Genomic DNA, 19,260 nt, shown 5'->3' with positions numbered 1-19,260 from the left:
TTAAGATCTACTCAGAATCAAGGCTGATCAGGTGACAATTACATTGCTCAAGCCTCAGGAAGAAGATATGGCGGCATGGTGGCACAGTGGTTAGCACTGCTGCCTCACAGCGCCAGAGACCCGGGTTCAATTCCCGCCTCAGGCGATTGACTGTGTGGAGTTTGCACATTCTCCCCATGTCTGTGTGGGTTTCCTCCGGGTGCTCCGGTTTCCTCCCACAGTCCAAAGATGTGCAGGTCAGGTGAATTGGCCATGCTAAATTGCCCGTAGTGTTAGGTAAGGGGTAGATGTAGGGGTATGGGTGGGTTGCGCTTCAGCGGGGCAGTGTGGACTTGTTGGGCAAAGGGCCTGTTTCCATACTGTAAGTAATCTAATATCGCACCCATTGGTATCTCACAACCTTCACCAATACCTGTTATAAATCAACTCAAAATTGGTACTTGGCCACTTAACTATCACTAACACTTGTGCTGTCTACAGATTGGTCTTTCACAACACCAATCAAGGATTTCCATTATACTCACAAGCATAAAATTTGGTACTATTGGAAGGTCCTGTCTTAATAATAAGCAGAAGTGATCTAGGTTTCCCAACATCAATAGCTATGTTAACGAATGGGTTATCTAGGGACTGAGGTGAAAGATCTGGAAACATGTGTTTTACTTCTATTTCAGTTCATGAAGCAATCTAGAACAAAACCCTAGCTTGGTAATGGTAATCAAAAAAGTATTTGGTTGTTGCAATAAGTCTCAACTGGGTCACTAATGCCCTTTAACAAAGGAAATTTCTGATTCTTACCCCTTCTGGCTTGTGTGTGATTGTTGCAGACTGCAATGTGGATGGCAGGTAAACAACTCAGTCATATGGAATTGCTGCGAGAAACAATCAGCCATGGGCAAGGCAAAACTGCACAGAGGCCAGTTGCCTATACCATGACCTTCTGGGTATCATGATCATTTCCTGCCAAGAAGGACAAGGGCATCTGGCACAACCACCTCCTGCAAGATCCCCTCCAAGTCACAGTCCCTCCTGACTTGAAAATGTATCACTCTTCCTTCTCAGTCATACTCCTGAGACTCCTTCCAAATATCAATCTGGGTGTGCCTATACTGCAAGGACTGCAGCAGTTCTAGAAGGCTGCACAACACCACCTCCAAGAGGGTAATTGGGTATGGTCAATAAATGCCAGCCTTGCCAGCGGCAGCCACATCCCACAAATAAATAACCCTAGTTAAATCCCATTCACTTTTATATTTCAGCAGGTCAGTACATCGACTCAGAGTAATAAATCACTCCCAAAATACTTTGACTGTAGTAGCTCCCTATTTATCAGGGGAAGACATTATAACTGGATTTTCTCATTCCTATAACTGTAATTTGTCATTATCATTTAGTTCCTAATAACAAGGGGATGAAAGATTATCAGGGATAAGCAAGGAGGAGCAAGCAACTGCCCTAACATCCATACCCGGCTTATCTGAACACCCACTCAGTACTAAAGTAGAAAGCTTAGTAGAAAGATTATCAGGGATAATCTTTCTACTAAGCTTTCTACTTTAGTACTGAGTGGGAGTCAGATAAGCCGGGTATGGATGTTAGGGCAGTTGCTTGCTCCTCCTGCAGAATGTGGCAGGTGGAAGACATGGCACAGGTCTCCGCTGGCCACGTCTGTGGGAAGTGCACCCAACTCCAGCTCCTTGAAAACCGTGTTAGGGAATTGGAGCTGGAGCTGGATGAACTACGGATCATTCGGGAGGCTGAGGGGGTAATTGAGAGGAGTTACCGGGAGTTGGTCACTCCTAAGGCTCAGGACAAGGATAGATGGGTTACAGTTAGGGGGAGGAAAGGGGACAGTCAGACAGTGCAGAGATCCCCTGTGGCCATTCCTCTTAGCAATAAGTATACCGTTTTGGATACTGCTGGGGGGATGACCTACCAGAGGAAAGCCATAGCAGTCAGTTCTCTGGCACTGAGCCTGACACTGAGGCAAAGGGAAGGGGGCAGAATAGAAAAGTACTCATGGTAGGGGACTCGATAGTTGGGGGAATCGACAGGAGATTTTGTGGTCAGGATCGGGATTCCCGGAAGGTATGTTGCCTCCCTGGTGCCAGGGTCCGGGACGTCTCCGATCGGGTGTATAAGGTTCTAAAAGGGGAGGGCGAACAGCCAGAAATCTTGTTACATATTGGCACTAATGATATAGGAGAAAGTGAGGACTGCAGATGCTGGAGATCAGAGCTGAAAATGTGAGACAGGCCACCTACTTGCGGAACGTTTCAGAGAACACCTCTGGGACACCCGGACCAACCAACCCAACCACCCTGAAGCCCAACACTTTAACTCTCCCTCCCACTCCACCTTGGACTCCTCCATCGCCAGACCATGGCAACACGACAGTTGGAGGAAGAGCGCCTCATCTTCTGCCTGGGAACCCTCCAACCACAAGGGATGAACTCAGATTTCTCCAGTTTCCTCATTTCCCCTCCCCCCACCTTGTCTCAGTCAAATCCCTCGAACTCAGCACCGCCTTCCTAACCTGCAATCTTCTTCCTGACCTCTCCGCCCCCACCCCACTCCGGCCTATCACCCTCAACTTGACCTCCCTCCACCTATCGCAATTCCAATGCCCCTCCCCCAAGTTCCTCCTCCCTACCTTTTATCTTAGCCAGCTGGACACACTTTCCTCATTCCTGAAGAAGGGCTTATGCCTGAAACGTCGATTCTCCTGTTCCTTGGATGCTGCCTGACCTGCTGCGCTTTTCCAGCAACACATTTTCAGCACTAATGATTTAGCCAGGAAAAGGATCGAAGATATAAAAAGTGATTTCAGGGAGTTAGAATGGAAGCTGCAAAGCAGGACGAACAGAGTAGTGTTCTCTAGTTTACTACCGGTGCCACAAGATAGCGAGGCGAGGAGCAGGGAGTGGGCGCAGCTTAATACGTGGCTGCGCAGCTGGTGTAGGAGGGAGGGCTTCAGAGATGTAGATAATTGGGATGCCTTCTGGGGAAGGTGGGACCTGTACAAGAAAGATGGGTTGCACCTGAACTGGAAGGGGACCAATGTCCTGGGTGGAAGGTTTGCTCGAGTAGTTCGAGAGGGTTTAAACTAGTATGGCAGAGGGGTGGGAACCTGAGCTGTATACCAGAGATGAGAGTTGATGCAGATGAGGCAGTAGCAAGAGGTAGACCAGCTAGTGGGAAGGATTTTCCTGGCAAGGAACCAAGGTATCAGTTAGAGTGTGTTTGCTTTAACGCAAGGAGTATCAGGAATAAAAGTGATGAACTTAGAGCTGGATCAATACCTGGTGCTATGATGTTGTGGCCATAACAGAGACATGGGTTTCTCAGGGGCAGGAATGGTTGCTGGATGTTCCAGGGTTTAGAGCATTTAAAAAGAATGGGGAGGGGGGAAAAAGAGGAGGGGGTGTAGCACTACTAATCAGAGAAGGTATCACAGCTACAGAAGCTTCCATTGTCGAGGAAGATCTGCCTACCGAGTCAGTATGGGTGGAAATTAGGAACAGCAAGGGAGCAGTCACCTCTTTAGGGGTTTTCTACGGGCCCCCCAATAGCAGCAGGGAGATGGAAGAAAGCATAGGTCGGCAGATTTTGGAAAAGTGTGGACATAGTAGGGTTGTTGTAATGGGTGACTTTAACTTTCCCAATCTTGATTGGAACCTCCCTCGAGCAGAAGATTTGAATGGAGCTGTTTTTGTAAGGTGTGTTCAGGAGGGTTTCCTAACTCAGTACGTTGACAAGCCGACGAGGGGAGAGGCCATTCTAGACTTGGTGCTCGGCAATGAGCCGGGGCAGGTATCAGATCTTGTGGTGGGAGAGCATTTTGGTGATCGTGACCACAACTGCCTCACATTCTAGATAGCTATGGAGAAGGAGAGGATTAGGCAAAGTGGGAGGATATTTAATTGGGGAAGAGGAAACTATGATGCGATTAGACATGAGTTAGGAAGCATGGATTGGGAGCAATTGTTCCATGGTAAAGGCACTATAGACATGTGGAGACTGTTTAAGGAACAGTTGTTGCAAGTGATGAATAAATATGTCCCTCTGAGACAGGCAAGAAGTGGTAAGATAAAGGAACCTTGGATGACGAGAGCGGTGGAGCTTCTCGTCAAAAAGAAAAAGGTAGCTTACATAAGGTGGAGGAAGGTAGGTTCAAGCTCAGCTCGAGAGGATTACAGGCAGGCGAGGAAGGAGCTTAAAAATGGTCTGAGGAGAGCCAGGAGGGGGCACGAGAAAGGCTTGGCAGAACGGATTAGGGAGAACACAAAGGCATTTTACACTTATGTGAGGAATAAGAGAATGGTCAAAGAAAGAGTAAGCCCGATCAGGGATAGCATAGGGAATTTGTGTGTGGAGTCTGAGGTGGTAGGGTAGCCCTAAATGAGTTTTTTGCTTCTGTCTTTACGAAAGAAACGAACTTTGTAGTGAATGAAACCTTTGAAGAGCAGGTGTGCATGCTGAAATGGATAGAGATAGAGGAAGCTGATGTGCTGAAAATTTTGTCAAACATTAAGATTGACAAGTCGCCAGGCCCGGACCAGATTTGTCCTCGGCTGCTTTGGGAAACGAGAAATGCAATTGCTTCGCCACTTGCGAAGATCTTTTCATCCTTGCTCTCCACTGGCATCGTATCTGAGGACTGGAGAGAGGCAAATGTAATTCCTCTCTTCAAGAAAGGAAATAGGGAAATCCCCTGCAATTACAGACCAGTAAGTCTCATGTCTGTCGTCTGCAAGGTGTTAGAAAGGATTCTGAGGGATTGGATTTATGACCATCTGGAAGAGCATGGCTTGCCTTTTATTCCTGATGAAGGGCTTTTGCCCGAAACGTCGATTTCGAAGCTCCTTGGATGCTGCCTGAACTACTGTGCTCTTCCAGCACCACTAATCCAGAATTGATTAAATGCAGTCAACACGGCTTTGTGAGGGGCAGGTCATGCCTCACAAACCTTATCGAGTTCTTTGAGGATGTGACTAGAAAAGTTGATGAGGGTCGAGCTGTGGATGTGGTGTATATGGACTTTAGCAAGGCATTTGATAAGGTTCCCCATGGTCGGCTCATTCAGAAGGTCAGGAGGAATGGGATTCAGGGGAACATAGCTGCCTGGATACAGAATTGGCTGGCCAACAGAAGACAGCGAGTGGTAGTAGAAGGAAAATATTCTGCCTGGAAGTCTGTGGTGAGTGGTGTTCCACAGGGCTCTGTCCTTGGGCCTCTTTTGTTTGTAATTTTTATTAATGACTTAGATGAGGGGATTGAAGGATGGGTCAGCAAGTTTGCAGATGACACAAAGGTTGGAGGTGTCGTTGACAGTATAGAGGACTGTTGTAGGCTGCAGCGGGACATTGACAGGATGCAGAGATGAGCTGAGAGGTGGCAGATGGCGTTCAACCTGGATAAATGTGAGGTGATGCATTTTGTAAGGTCGAATTTGAAAGCTGAGTACAGGATTAAGGATAGGATTCTTGGTAGTGTGGAGGAACAGAGGGATCTTGGGGTGCAGGTACATAGATCCCTTAAAATGGCCACCCAAGTGGACTGGGTTGTTAAGAAAGCATATGGTGTTTTGGCTTTCATTAACAGGGGTATTGAGTTTAAGAGTCGTGTAATCTTGTTGCAGCTGTATAAAACTTTGGTTAGACCGAACTTGGAATACTGCGTCCAGTTCTGGTTGCCCTATTATAAGAAAGAGGTTGACTGAGCTCGGACTTTTTTCATCGGAGAAAAGGAGGAGAAGAGGGACCTAATTGAGGTATACAAGATAATGAGAGGCATAGATAGAGTCGATAGCCAGAGACTATTTCCCAGGGCAGAAATGACTAACATGAGGGGTCATAGTTTTAAGCTGGTTGGAGGAAAGTATAGAGGGGATGTCAGAGGCGGGTTCTTTACACAGAGAGTTGTGAGAGCATGGAATGCGTTGCCAGTAGCAGTTGTGGAGGCAGGGTCATTGGGGACATTTAAGAGACTCCTCGACATACATATGGTCACAGAAATTTGAGGGTGCATACATGAGGATCAGTGGTCAGCACAACATCATGGGCTGAAGGCCTGTTCTGTGCTGTACTGTTCTGTGTTCTATGGATATGCTGGAATGAGGAGTTAAGGTCAAAATCAAATCAGCCATGACCTTATTGAATGGTGGAGTAAGCTTGAAAGGCTGAATGGCCTGTTATTCATCTTTGTTCGTATTAGTCTGTAAGGACCTCAAATAGGTAAGAGTTTTTGACCCAGAGCAAATGTGACGTAATAGCCATTGCAAGTTTCTGTGCCCTTAAAGGCTACCTGAGTATTCATTATCTACAATGCTGCACGATTCTTGTAAAGTATATACAGTGCTTGTTGAAAAGTACTTGTAGAAGTATTTTGTTGACTTGTAATATGATTGTCATTACAAAGGCTGGGGGCTGATATGCTAGTGTGATGCCTTCAAAAGCCTTGAACTAAAGTGACTGAGCCCATATCCGCAGTATTGCTGCTGCCTCTGCCTGCCATGTAGTTCTGACAGTACTGCATTGAGTGAACATCTGATCTCACCAATTAAAAAGAGTACCTGGTACATATTCACTTCTGAGGCAATTCCGCCATGTAAATTGTATCTTATTCTGAAGCTATCAAAACATTTTTAATCCATGGTTCCTTATGAGCTTTGATCACTCCCTTTGAAGCAGTTTTCTAAAATCATTCCTTTATCAACAGTAAAGCCTGCATGTAGCATATATTAATGATTGATCCACAATCTTTGGATAGTATTTCCACCATTCACTAATATGAGCAACAAGGTCTGGTTCTAAAGAGTAAGATTTAGGAATTCAGAATGAAAGCTATGCTAGAGGAGTCAAACACTGCAAAAAGTCTTCAACAAGCATTGCCTTTGAGTATAATTTGTTATCACACACCAGCTGATATTTGAGGAACCAATACAGCTAAGTCAGCCCAGTGGAATGGTCATTTCAAATGGAAAACGTTTTCTTTAATGGGCTGTCTTGACAATGCATTCACGTGTAGTAACTACACATTAAGGAAACATGTTATTCAGTGGCAGTTAATGATCCAGGCTGTTCGATACATCTTGTGGCTTCTATGGCACAGCAGGATAAGGGAGAATTCACTTGAACTGGTGGAGGTGGCCTCCTAATGACAATTTGAAGACCTTGAAATGACTGCTTGCATTCACTACATACAATTGTCTGGACTTGACAGCTCAGTAATGAGTACTTTTCTGCTGTTGTGCTCTAAACTAATCTGAAGAACATAATCACCAACAACTTTCTTATTCTGATGTATTTAATTTTATCAATGTGAAGGTTGAATGAGTGGGGATAAACAATTTGCTCCATGGAGAACTTTGTTTGTACCTTAAATCCAAGTTGTGTATCACGAGTCATCGCTGCGACAGAGATTTGCATTTTAATTGCATAGCCCTAATATCTTATCAACACGGGATGTTTCATGTACACAGTTGTCCATTACTTTAGCAACACTAAGCTGCCTCTGGCAGAATTGATATCTTCTGAAATATGTACATTCCCTCCACAGCACAACAAAGATCACTCATTCATGGATAGCTATATGATACGGTTGTCCCTAACTCCCAAGTACACTGTGTTTGGGAAATCCAATATGGTCACTTTCACGTGCCACATTGTAACAACTCTCTGCTGATTTCCCAGTCCAAATGTGTTATGCAAATCCTTAATTCCTCTTGTATTAACCAAAAAGAAACAGTTCCAGTTGTTCCTTCTAGTTTTGATTAAGCAGTTCCACTCATTCCTACTAATCTTCCATGGTCTTCTCACTCATGTTCCAGATGATGTACGCAACAAGTCCATACTCTGACCCTGTATTGTCAGCGGACCTTGATCCACAACCCATTAAAGATGAAGAAGAAGGATTGATATGGGTAGTTGGCCCTGTCTTAGCTGTTGTGTTCATCATCTGCATTGTCATCGCTATCCTCCTGTACAAGAGGTAAGAAAATGAGTACTGATTTAGTGCAAAAATTATGGTCATCAGTGCATTGAAATCAGGGATGGACCACTTTGTGAAGAGTCATGTACTAAGGGTGTGACCAACGCTGCCACCCTGTCAATATACTGAACTGTAGTTTATATTTTCTCATCAAACAGTTCAGGAATGTTATTACATACCTCCATTATTAATGTCAGTAATTTGAGATCACACATAGCTGGAACCAGGAGAGAGTTTCGGAAGAATTCTTGCTACAATCTCCCTTAAAGAGTGTAATTAGCCAAGAAATAATAATTAGTTTCTCACAATCTCATTGAAGATCTACAGACTATGGTAATGTATTCATGCATTAGTGACTGAAGAAGGGCTTATGCCCAAAACGTCGATTCTCCTGTTCCTTGGATGCTGCCTGACCTGCTGCGCTTTTCCAGCAACACATTTTTAGCTCTGATCTCCAGCATCTGCAGTCTTCACTTTCTCCTCCTTTGTTATTCAGGAATCTAGTAAAAACATGCAGTGAAAACTAATATCACAGCCAAGATAAAGAGTTTCCATTTTACCAATGCTGCTGTCGCTAATCATAGGGGCACTACAGGTTCTATCCATCTGACTGAAGTATTTAATCCTCCTAATGTGTAAATTAATGTGAAGTATCAAATGAGGAAACTCTCGAGCAGATTCATGTTGCTTCAGTCAACTGGATGCCAGAAGCAGCAAATGGACAGATTTGCTGTCCCTGACCCTGAGCTGACCCATTACTTGGGGAATAATCTACATGATCCCACAGTTGTCAAGTGAATGGCCTTCCTTTTCCCTGATGGACACATGTGAGCTGGAGTCCGCAATAAAAAAGCTCTTAGATGTTTCCACCTCCAGCTTCTGCAATCCTCATTTTTCTTTGCATGGGTTAGCATCGAACAACTTTGCTTTTGCAGATTCTGGATTGCTGCTAATCCTAACATTGGCTCTGTTGTTTCTTTATGTGCTGCAAACATTCAGTGAATCCAGGCATAGTCTTGTTTGACATATCAAGTTTCATCCAAGACTGAACCGTCACAGGATAATCTGAAGGTGGTTGGTAAATAGCCAGAGCTTGTGGTCCACATTGGCATCAACAATCTAGGCAGAAAGAGAGACCAAGTCTTCCAAAAGGATATCAGTGAGTTAGGTAGGAAGTTTAATAGCAGAACCTGTATGGTTGTAATCTTGGCATTACTTTCTGTGCCAGGTGCCAGTGAAGCTGGAAACAGGAAGGCAATACAGGTAAATACATGGCTAAAGAGCTGGTGTAGGAGGGAGGGCTTCAGATATCTGGACCAAATGGATGTCTTCCGGATCAAGTGGGACCTGTACAAGAAGAATGGATTGCACCTAAACTAGACAGATACCAATGTCCTGGCAAGAAGATGGTTAGTGTCACTCAGGTGGGTTTAAATTAGTGTGACAGGGGCAGGTACCAGAGCACTTAGTTAGTATGTAAAATGACTGAGTAAGAGTCTGAGATTAAAGCCAGTAAATCTAAAAGGATGAACAAACAAGAAGAGGTTATTGAACATGGCAGGACTGGTGTCTGAAGCTTATTTGTTTTAATGTGAAGAGTATGACAGGTAAAGCAGATTAATTTATACTTTGGATTAAGAAATATAACAATAATATTGTAGCTATTATTGAGACTTGTTTGAGAGAGGGACAAGATTGGCAGCTTAATTCCAAAGTATAAATGTTTCAGGAGTGGTAGCGAGGGATGGAACAGAGATGGAGAGTTGCATTACTGATGAGGGAGAATATCACAGCTGTCCTGAGGAAGGACGCCTTGGAGGGCTCATCCATTGAGGCCATATGGGTAGAGCTCAGGAGTAGGAAGGGTGAAATCACTTTGATGTTATTATACTACAGGCCTCCCAACAGCCAGTGGGTGATAGCTATGTAGACAGATTATGGAAAAATATGAAAACAGCAATACTGTTCTGATTTTAACTTCCCCTAAATTGACCAGATTTCACTTAGTCTTGGATGTGGATGAATTCTTTGGGTGTGTCCAGGATGATGTTTTGAAACTAGGGAAAGAGCTATTCTCGACCTGAAATTGGGAATGAGCATGGTCAATTAGGCAAAGTTAATACTAACATTTAAGAAACATCCTGACAAATATATGAATATGGGGACACGGACTGCGTTTAGACAAAAGTGTTTGAGTTTAGAAAGGTATCATGCATCTACGCAGTCTTCACAGGCCGAAGGACCTGTTTCTGTGCTGTACTGTTCTTTGTTCTTTGATGACTGGTGAATGTTTAACAATTGCAAATTGTGCGATCACCACCTTCACCAGAAAGATAATTAAGTATGGCATTTCAGTATACGCTGGCCATAAGTGAATGTGACATTAGAATTGAAATATATTTCTGTTGAGGCACGCGTGTTACTGTTTTCTTGGCCTGACCTTTAGTCCTTCATTATACTGCTATTAGAAAGCATTAACTGCACTGATGAACTGTCAGTTCCTAATTTGCATGTTAAGTAATATGTTTCCTGCCAGTGAGACATCTGCAGTGAAGCAAGTATGTTGCCATAGCTATTGCTGCCTGAGTAGGAAGCTAACATACCAACCTTTCTTTTTTTTATCTCCTGTTGCAATACAATGGGACAGCAAACCAGACAGGTAAGCAAAGGTGGTGGAAAGGAAGGTTGGGGGAGCGTTGAAGAATGAGGAAAGCAACACTTAAATTCAGCACTGAGAACAGCTTGAACACACACACATTTACCTGCACACATACACATTGCATACAATGGACACAAAATCACCCACAGTATTACAACCATTCAGCCCATCTTGCCTACTTTTAACTGTACATCATTAACTGCTGATCTCCTGCTTTCTCCTCTGACCCCATTACGCATTGTTTCTATCCATCGTTCCCGTAACTAATAATTCCTGACAGCAATGAAAGGCCATGTGACCTGGCAGTTATGGAGCTGCAGTATTGTAATGTGACTTGCCATCCAGAACACTTTTTAGTTTCTCTCATTTATCATTCTGTACAGTATGCATTTTTTTTAACTGCTTTCTCTGGCAGTTTTTATAATGTAACAGAGACTGCTATAAAGTCTGGGAAAAATATGATTGTGTATTTGAGGGAGTATGTCTATTTTTTTAAAACCACATATTGTAATTTTTTTAAAAAAGTGGGTTAAACTCATTTTCTGATTTTGTAAGGTATTTATAGTTACTGCTCCAGTAAATATGCCAGTGGGATTGAAAGAGGTTGTCATTAGACTGTGGTTGAAGAGTGTAATTGAATTTAAATGGTACCTGTGTATGTAACGTAAACGCCTGCAAGCTCTCCATTTGATGGAGAGTGAGAAAATGGAAGGGCGAAAAGCTTGGCATCTGAAAGTGGGTGTTCCCCTTGGAGCAAACCACAGGGGTTGAGAATAAGTTTATCTAACATTGCTGCAGCCACTACGAGTCCAGCAAGTCTTAACAGGTTGATTTTTATCATTTCTGTCACAAGCTGGTTGTGACTAAATCTGCTTCTTTCATTCATTTAACTGCATGGTGTTCAGTCTCTTTCCATGATTGTTAACATCAGTCAACATCCTCCTTATAGGAAAAGGACAGAATCTGATTCGCGAAAAAGCAGCATTCCTAACAGCAAAGAATTACCTTCCCATCATCCCACGGACCCAGTGGAACTAAGACGTCTCAATTTTCAGACCCCAGGTGAGAGGTGGAAAGGTTTAAGTCCAAGCTTCTCAGGTTTGTGTTGGACCATATTTTAATTTGTTTTTTTTGTTTGGGTGTGTGAGAGAGAAATGTGCCATGTTCAAAAGACTTGCATTAAGTTTGATGTATGTCAGCTAAGAGCTTCTGGCTTAAAGAAACTAAAAGAGAAAGAAAAGTAGATGAAAGATTGCCTTTCTGCATTATCACTATCCCAGATTCAGGACTGCTAGGAACAACGAGCAGACTTTGTTAATTGATTGGGACTGTTTAACCTCTTGACCAGCCATTATACTTTTGCTTGGTTTATACGCTGGTAGTGGTTTTTGAAATGTGGGATATTCTTCTCCACAGAATATAGTTTTCTTCTCTCAAGTTACTACCCACCCACAGTGTACTAAGCTGCAAAGAGACACAAAGAGGAGAAATAAAGTAAAAAAGGACAAACGTGAATTAATAACACATCTCGCTGCAATCTGGTTTGGATGGGAGTATTGCAAGAGACTCACATCCAGAATAAGTAAGAGTACAGTGAGTTTCAGAAACTTGTAACTAGGGCACTGTGTGGAATTCCCAGGCAGAGTAAGAGTTCACCCAGTTGATATCTTGTCTTGGAGAAACAGGCCACCTTAAGTCTGGAATGCTGTTGCCTCGGGTGTCATGTACTGATCCAGTGACGCACATATTTTCTAGTTAGCCTGTTCAAAGATGTTATTGCACACCTCTGCACCAGGTGGAATGTGAACCCGGATCTCCTGCCTCAGAGATAGGGACACCACCACTGTGTCAGAAGACAACCTGGTCGAATGATGTATTCCACAAGTTTCCCACATGAAAGAGTTAATTATTCCACCTGAAAGTGGGATTAAACCCAGCTAAAGTGTGACTAAATGGGATGAAAAGGTAACAGATAATAACAACTCAGCTCTTGTTTAGAGGCAGGTCTTGTCACCAGTCTACTGAATGGGTTTAGATAAGGAGACTAGCTCAGCATTGATCTCACTTTGTTGTTCAATGCAGTGCTCCCTGAAACTAATAATTAGAAGACAAAAACAGTTCACAGTGTGGTGTTGATTGTTCCAACATATATAGATCAGAAATACTCAATAGATACCACAATCAACAATTGAGTCATTTGCTAAATGTGAGTAAACCAAGTACCCATTTTTAAAAATTTAACAGATTCTGATTCTACCTATATGGCTACTTTAAATTACAAATACCGGAGAAATTTTGTAGCACAGAAAGAGGCCATTCAGCTCATGGTATCTGGGCTGACTGAAAAAAACGGCTGTTATTCTAATCGCACTTTTCAGCACCTGACCCGTGGCCTTGCAGGTTACAGGTTTCAAGGGCAGTTCACTGTTCCTTGAAAATGAGTTGACTGTTTCCTTCCCAACCACTAAACAAGGCAGCAAATTCCAGATTCCACCTGCCTATGGGTGAAAGCATTTTCTTCACATCCTCTCTCGTCCTTCTGCCAATGACTTTAAATGTCTGTCTCTTTTAATAGACATCTCCGTTATGACCCTCCCCCAGAAGATGTCTTGTATCTTTAACAGGTGCAAGTTGGAGACATTGGCAATGCAACTGGACTGCACAGACCTAAGGCACATTGGTTCAAATTAACAACTACTGTACTTTAGAATTTGAAATTAACGCATAAAATTCTGTAGTAGAAGGCCAATGTTAGTAATGGTGACCATGAAACTTGCCTTTAATTCTGAAAAAAGAAGATCCAGTTCACTACTTCAGGGAAGAAAATCTGCCATCTATACTTGGTCTGACCTACATATGCCTCCAGACACCCAGTAGTGTGGTTGACTCTAAACAGCTTTCTATAATGTCTCAGCAGGTCACTCAGTTCAACGGCAGTCAGAGATCGGCAGCAAGTGCAGACCTTGTCAACAACACATACATCCAATGAAAAAAGTAAAATAAATTAAGGCAATGTTAATTGGTAATGAAAGGTATCTGCTGTGAGAGAAGAAAAAAGCCTCAGTTCCTCTGGTGTGTTACCAGTCGAATGCTTTCTGAGATTGGCATTAAGACACATTGCCTACATTTTCCAATCAGTCTTATTCTATTGCTAGTATTATCCCCAATGGTACTTCCAGCCTAAAAACAATGCTGACAGAAAAATTTCAGCTCTCAACCTTGAAATTGGGATATGCAAAAATTAGCATACAGACGCTCAACATGGTTATGTAAAGTTCTTCTGCTGTTTTCAAAAGAGATATTAACCCATTTATTTTACATGGGCTTACACTTACAACAAAATACTTTTAAAAGAATTTATTACAAATGTAGTAAGCATTCTTACTCTAATCTTTTTATAATGTAATTTCAAGACCAACTCTAAATACACACAGACATAACTGTACTCTGTATCTTGTGTTCTACACGTCAGCTGCTTAATGCTGATGAGTTGAAAGCTCCTTGTTTGCTTTATTAGTATTTATTATTTTGATGTCATCAAAAAACCTAACACTTCCTTCCCACCCCCTCAAAAGAAATTTTGCCTTTTAACACAATGTAAATTAAAATTGCATATGTCTTTCAGAAAAAAAACAATCAAGGAGTAATTATACACTTTTGCAAGTGTGGCATTTTGCTCTGTGATCCCTGATTTTTTTTTCTGATGCATGGCGAGTATCAGGCTCAACAAACTAACTACTAACTAGCTTGTATCAAATGACAGCAACCTCATCCCCAAGACCTCAGGTTTCTAACTTAACAGGAATTGAGGATCCTTTTTGTTTCTTCACTAGAAGCACTAAAATATAAATATTGACTTCTAACTTGCTTTGGAAAACTTATTTTTCTGAATAACTGCATTCTGTTTCCCAAAACAACTGGTCTACAACTCAGAAGGGCAACCTGCTGCAATTTGATGACATATTTCATTAAGTTTCTATCATGGATGTGTAGTTAAAATGATCTGAGCTGAGAGAGAAGTGTCTTTATGTGGAGAAAAAGAGGAGCAGAATCTAATCTTTGCCTCAAGACCTAATTCTCTTAGAAAAGCACACATCATTGTTTTCTGTAACTGGTATCACTGAAGATGTTGAGCACTTTATGAAATTGTATCTGTGACCTACGTAGGGGTTACTAACTCTTTACAGCCTTGGCCAATAACTCAGTCCTGCCGTCAATCCCAATTTTGGCTCCACATTCTCCCTTTCTAGCTACATAGCTAGTCAGAAATTAGATGACACCAACACTGTCACATGGGTACTCCAAAATGCCTCAGTCTCTTATGTTTGTTTTCAATATTTGAGCACTAGATAAAATTATAATATCATTGTGATTTTCCTTTTGAGTTCTGCAGTACTTTATTTTCGCTTTCCATGAACGTACACACTTACATGGTGCCTGTGTGCAGTTTTCCATGTTCCATTAGTCACTTTCATTGTTCCTTGCCAGATGCTCAACATCACAAAGCCAGTGAAATGCTTTCTACCCTTCTCAAGATAGGTGCTCAAACAAGTTAACATGGCCTAGAGATGAATGAAGGGCAGTAGAGAGATTTGTTCATGAATGTTTACAATCCTAAGGAAAGATGTCAGGCTATGTGGCAAGCTCCTGAATCTTGCTTCTCTCAAAAAGATGTTTACACTCGCAGCAGGTTGTCGAAACGATCATGGGATTTGCTTTGGGCCAGAAGTGTTTGACCCTGGGACTATCATATTTGACAAGAGTGTCTTATTCCTGTCATACTGAGCAAAATAAATCAAATGGTAATCTTTGTCTTCTTCGTCCCCAGCCCTCAACCCCTGCAATCTGTGACCAGTAGAAACATTTTTGAAGTTTGTATAATGTTGCAGTCTTTGTGTGTTCTGTAATTGCTGTATATCCCTGTACTTGCAGTCAGTCCTTCATATAACTCAAGTGCATGTGTGTGTCTGCTGTGTGAACAATTTTTATCACCAAACATCGGTGGAAGTAAATTTATGTTTTTTTTTCCCATTTTTAAAACATTTGCAATGAAACGATTTGATCAATATCATTTTTGTGGCAAACAAAAACAAATTTTTAGAGAGCACCCTGTATTTTATGTGAAATTTTCCATCTCATTTTTCTCTGGTGGAAGAATGGAAACTTTATTTATATACTCCCCCCCCCATTTTCTTTACAGGTTCAGGTGTCTCCAGTTACCATGGTAACCTCCATTCGACAAGTTAGTTTTCCCTGATGTTAATTCACTACTTCTTCCTTCTGAATACTGTTCTCTCGTTTCAGGCTTCTGGCTGCTTGTTTGTGTAGTTCACATCCCACAGTTCTCATTTTAACTTGATGCAGATAGCTCTTTGTACATTGCAGGGAGATAAGTTTGAAGTGTGGCAACGCTGTCATTACTCAAAGCAGCAGTCAGTGCCAGGGCTAACCTTCCATCTTCTCTGCCCAGCTAACCTCGGCAACATTTTGGGAATGTGAGCTTCTAGAGCATGAGCGGTGACTGCTAATTGCCTTGAGAGCCCCTTCTCTTCTGAGCATGCCCTGCTTTGAGTAATCAAACTGCCTGCTTTTTTTTTAAATTTCTCTCCACATCAAACATGGTTACTAGTTTACATGTCAAGCTCTTCTAACAAATTGCTTTACAGATTTGTGTTGTACCACTGTGTCATTAAACATTGCTCTCATAATGTGTTATATTCTTGTCTAATTTGTCAGGCATGGCCAATCATCCACCAATTCCTATCTCTGAGCTTGCGGATCACATTGAGCGGCTGAAAGCTAATGACAACTTGAAGTTCTCCCAGGAGTATGAGGTAAACAGTTTCTGTCATCACCACATGCTATATTTTTATGTTTGCTTTAAAATGTTACAGAAGAGAGCTGGACCCAAAAAAAACGCCTTGTTTTACTTTTTGAAGATGTAGTTGCTTAATTATTAAAATGTCACTGATTGATTTTTACTCCTAATAATCAAGATGCCAGTTACAGAAGTGAAATTACTTTTAACAGTCAAATTAGAGCTTTCACCACATCTACTGTATCCGCAAAATAGTCTTTCAGGGAGCCATGTACAAAGCATGTTTGTAGAAAACTGATGTAAAAGATGAGTATGGATAATCTTAAATAGGGAAAAAAAACCTGATTTCAACATTTATCCTCATAAATCATTGACAATGCACATGTGTAATGTGGGTTGAACATAGTCAGAGACCAGTTAGCAAAGAAAAGCTGCACTCCGCCACAATATTGTGCAATGGGTTGGAAGTGTGACTGCCGCTCCTCAGTGGGATGATGCTCCATCTTCTGGAATTGCCAATAAATCTGATGGGCTGACAACTCCAACAATCCTGGAAATGCCAGAGCTGGGTAGTGGGAGATTCCAGAACAACAAGGAGATGTATATGGATCCCAGAATGAATTAAATCAGAGGGCGATTGATGTTGAGGGTCATCCCACTTTAAAGGAGGAGGCTGGGATTCTTCTTGATTTATTGATGATTTAGAACAAATGGGGACGGTGCTATCTTCTCAGGTTGGGTGTTGGTATCCTGCAAAGACAGAATACACCCACCTCCTTCTCAAGGTTTTCAAAACATTTTAAAGAAACAGCTTGCTAACTCTCACTCAGTTGTCCAGCAACCTCCCCACCCCTCCTTGCCTTCTGCAAGGACTGTTCCCCTCGCCAGTCGTTGTTTCGCACCGCTCTCCCCACCAACCCTCCGCAAACCCCGAGGTACCTTACCCTGCAACCAGAAAAGATGCAAAATCTGCCGACACACCACTCCCCCTCACCTCCACCCAGGGCCCCAAACAGTCCCTCCAGGTAAGACAGAGGTTCACCTGCCTCTCATCCAACCTAGTTTACCGTATCCGGTGCTCCTGATGTGGTCTTCTCTACATTAGATTAGATTAGATTACTTACAGTGTAGAAACAGGCCCTTCGGCCCAATAAGTCCACACCGCCCCGCCGAAGCGCAACCCACCCATACCCCTACATTTACACCTTACCTAACACTACGGACAATTTAGCATGACCAATTCACCTGACTTGCACATCTTTGGACTGTGGGAGGAAACCGGAGCACCCGGAGGAAACCCACGCAAACACGGGGAGAACGTGCAAACTCCACACAGTCAGTCGCCTGAGGCGGGAACTGAACCCGGGTCTCCGGCGCTGTGAGGCAGCAGTGCTAACCACTGTGCCACCGTGCCGCCCACATCAGGGAGACCAAACGTAAACTAAGGGAAAGTTTTGCCGAGCATCTCAGCTGGGCCCGCAGGGGTTGACCTGACCTCACCGTCACTGCCCATTTTAATTCCCTTTCCCACTCCCTCTCCGATATGACCATCTTTGGTCTCCTCCATTGCCACAATGAACCAACCGTAAATTAGAAGAACAATACTTCATGTTACGCCTGGGCGGCCTGCAGCCCGGAGGACTCAACATTGACTTCTCCAATTTCAAATTACCTCCCTTCCCATCACCCGACTCCCTTCCGAGGCCCCTCCCACTCCCATTCCTCTCATTGACCCTTCCTTCCAGCCACCAACCGGATTCATTCCCCCCATCAACCAACCAGATCATGCCCTCTGCCTGTGTTCACCAATCCCCACCTCACCACCCTGTCCCCCCAAGTCCCTTTATCTGCAGCTCCCCTTACATCCATCCCCAGTCCTGAAGAAGGGTCATACCCGAAACGTTGATTTCTCTGCCTCCTAATGCTGCCTGGCTTGCTGTGTTCTTCCAGCCTCCTGCTCGTCTACCCAGCAACCAATTACAGCAAAGGCACGATAATGTGATAGTCAGTTGTCCCTTAATTATTTATTTATATGTTGTGATGCCCACAGAGGAGGGAGATCATAAATAGTTCTAAAAACTACACATTCTCAGACATTTTCAACTGAACTTTGCTAGACTTAAACATGACTGCTGGTTGGTTATATGATACCATTTGACCACAATTTTTAGATAGTTCCAGTCGGTGGGACAAGGACAGAACTCAGGCTGTGATCTTTTGGAATCTTGTACTTTTTCTGTGTGAGCAATGCAGTTAAAAGTCACTCAAAGGAACACTGGACTCTTGTGCCTTGCTTTAATCAAGTGAAACCTTGTACAGTATGAGCAACACAGTTTGTTTGAAAAAGAATCCTTAACATCACTGCCTGCAAGATTCTCTCTTCAGAAGACCTGACTCCATGTTCAGATGAGTCTGCCTTGAATTTGAACCATTCTGAAACCTAGAGTCTAGAAGAAATCCCACATTGGTGTGATATGTGGACTCAGTGTGTGCTGTTTAAGTGTAATGTCTTTCCTTCCTTCCCTTTTTATCTTCTGTCTATGTTTATGTATGTGTTGCAACTATCATCCCCCAGGATGGAACGCATGAATTAACCATTTTTTTTAACGCTAAGGACAACATTTTGTCAATTATGTAAAAATTGATCTTCACAAACAGAAGATTAGTAGGGCACCTACCACAGTCTCTTTCAAAAGGGAAAAGATAAGTAGAAAAAATGAAACATACCTCGAAAGAAATTAAGAAAATCAACTAATTTGGTTGACCTCTCCATCGTGTCCAAAACAGAAAT

The 19,260-nt window shown here is 42.7% G+C and overlaps 1 protein-coding gene across 25 annotated transcripts in view; it reads left to right on the top strand.

Annotated features, from left to right (window-relative positions):
• LOC122562121 (receptor-type tyrosine-protein phosphatase delta) overlaps positions 1-19,260 on the top strand; it is a 2,484,958-nt gene that overhangs the window by 2,354,286 nt on the left and 111,412 nt on the right. For 17 of the 25 annotated variants that reach the window (XM_087996666.1, XM_087996678.1, XM_087996656.1 and 14 more), the window contains 4 exons: positions 7,832-7,992; positions 11,601-11,713; positions 15,852-15,893; positions 16,388-16,485. In XM_087996666.1, coding sequence (XP_087852792.1) covers positions 7,832-7,992; positions 11,601-11,713; positions 15,852-15,893; positions 16,388-16,485 — 414 coding nt within the window. The remainder of the gene's footprint in view (positions 1-7,831; positions 7,993-11,600; positions 11,714-15,851; positions 15,894-16,387; positions 16,486-19,260) is intronic. The other 8 variants (XM_087996772.1, XM_087996710.1, XM_087996705.1 and 5 more) reach the window with 1 other exon arrangement.

The sequence above is a fragment of the Chiloscyllium plagiosum genome, unplaced genomic scaffold (assembly GCF_037043375.1).
Source record: "Chiloscyllium plagiosum isolate Xiang-an unplaced genomic scaffold, Cpla_swu_hap1 HiC_scaffold_2, whole genome shotgun sequence".
Taxonomy (NCBI): Eukaryota; Metazoa; Chordata; class Chondrichthyes; order Orectolobiformes; family Hemiscylliidae; genus Chiloscyllium; species Chiloscyllium plagiosum.
This window is presented reverse-complemented; position numbering and strand designations above follow the sequence as displayed.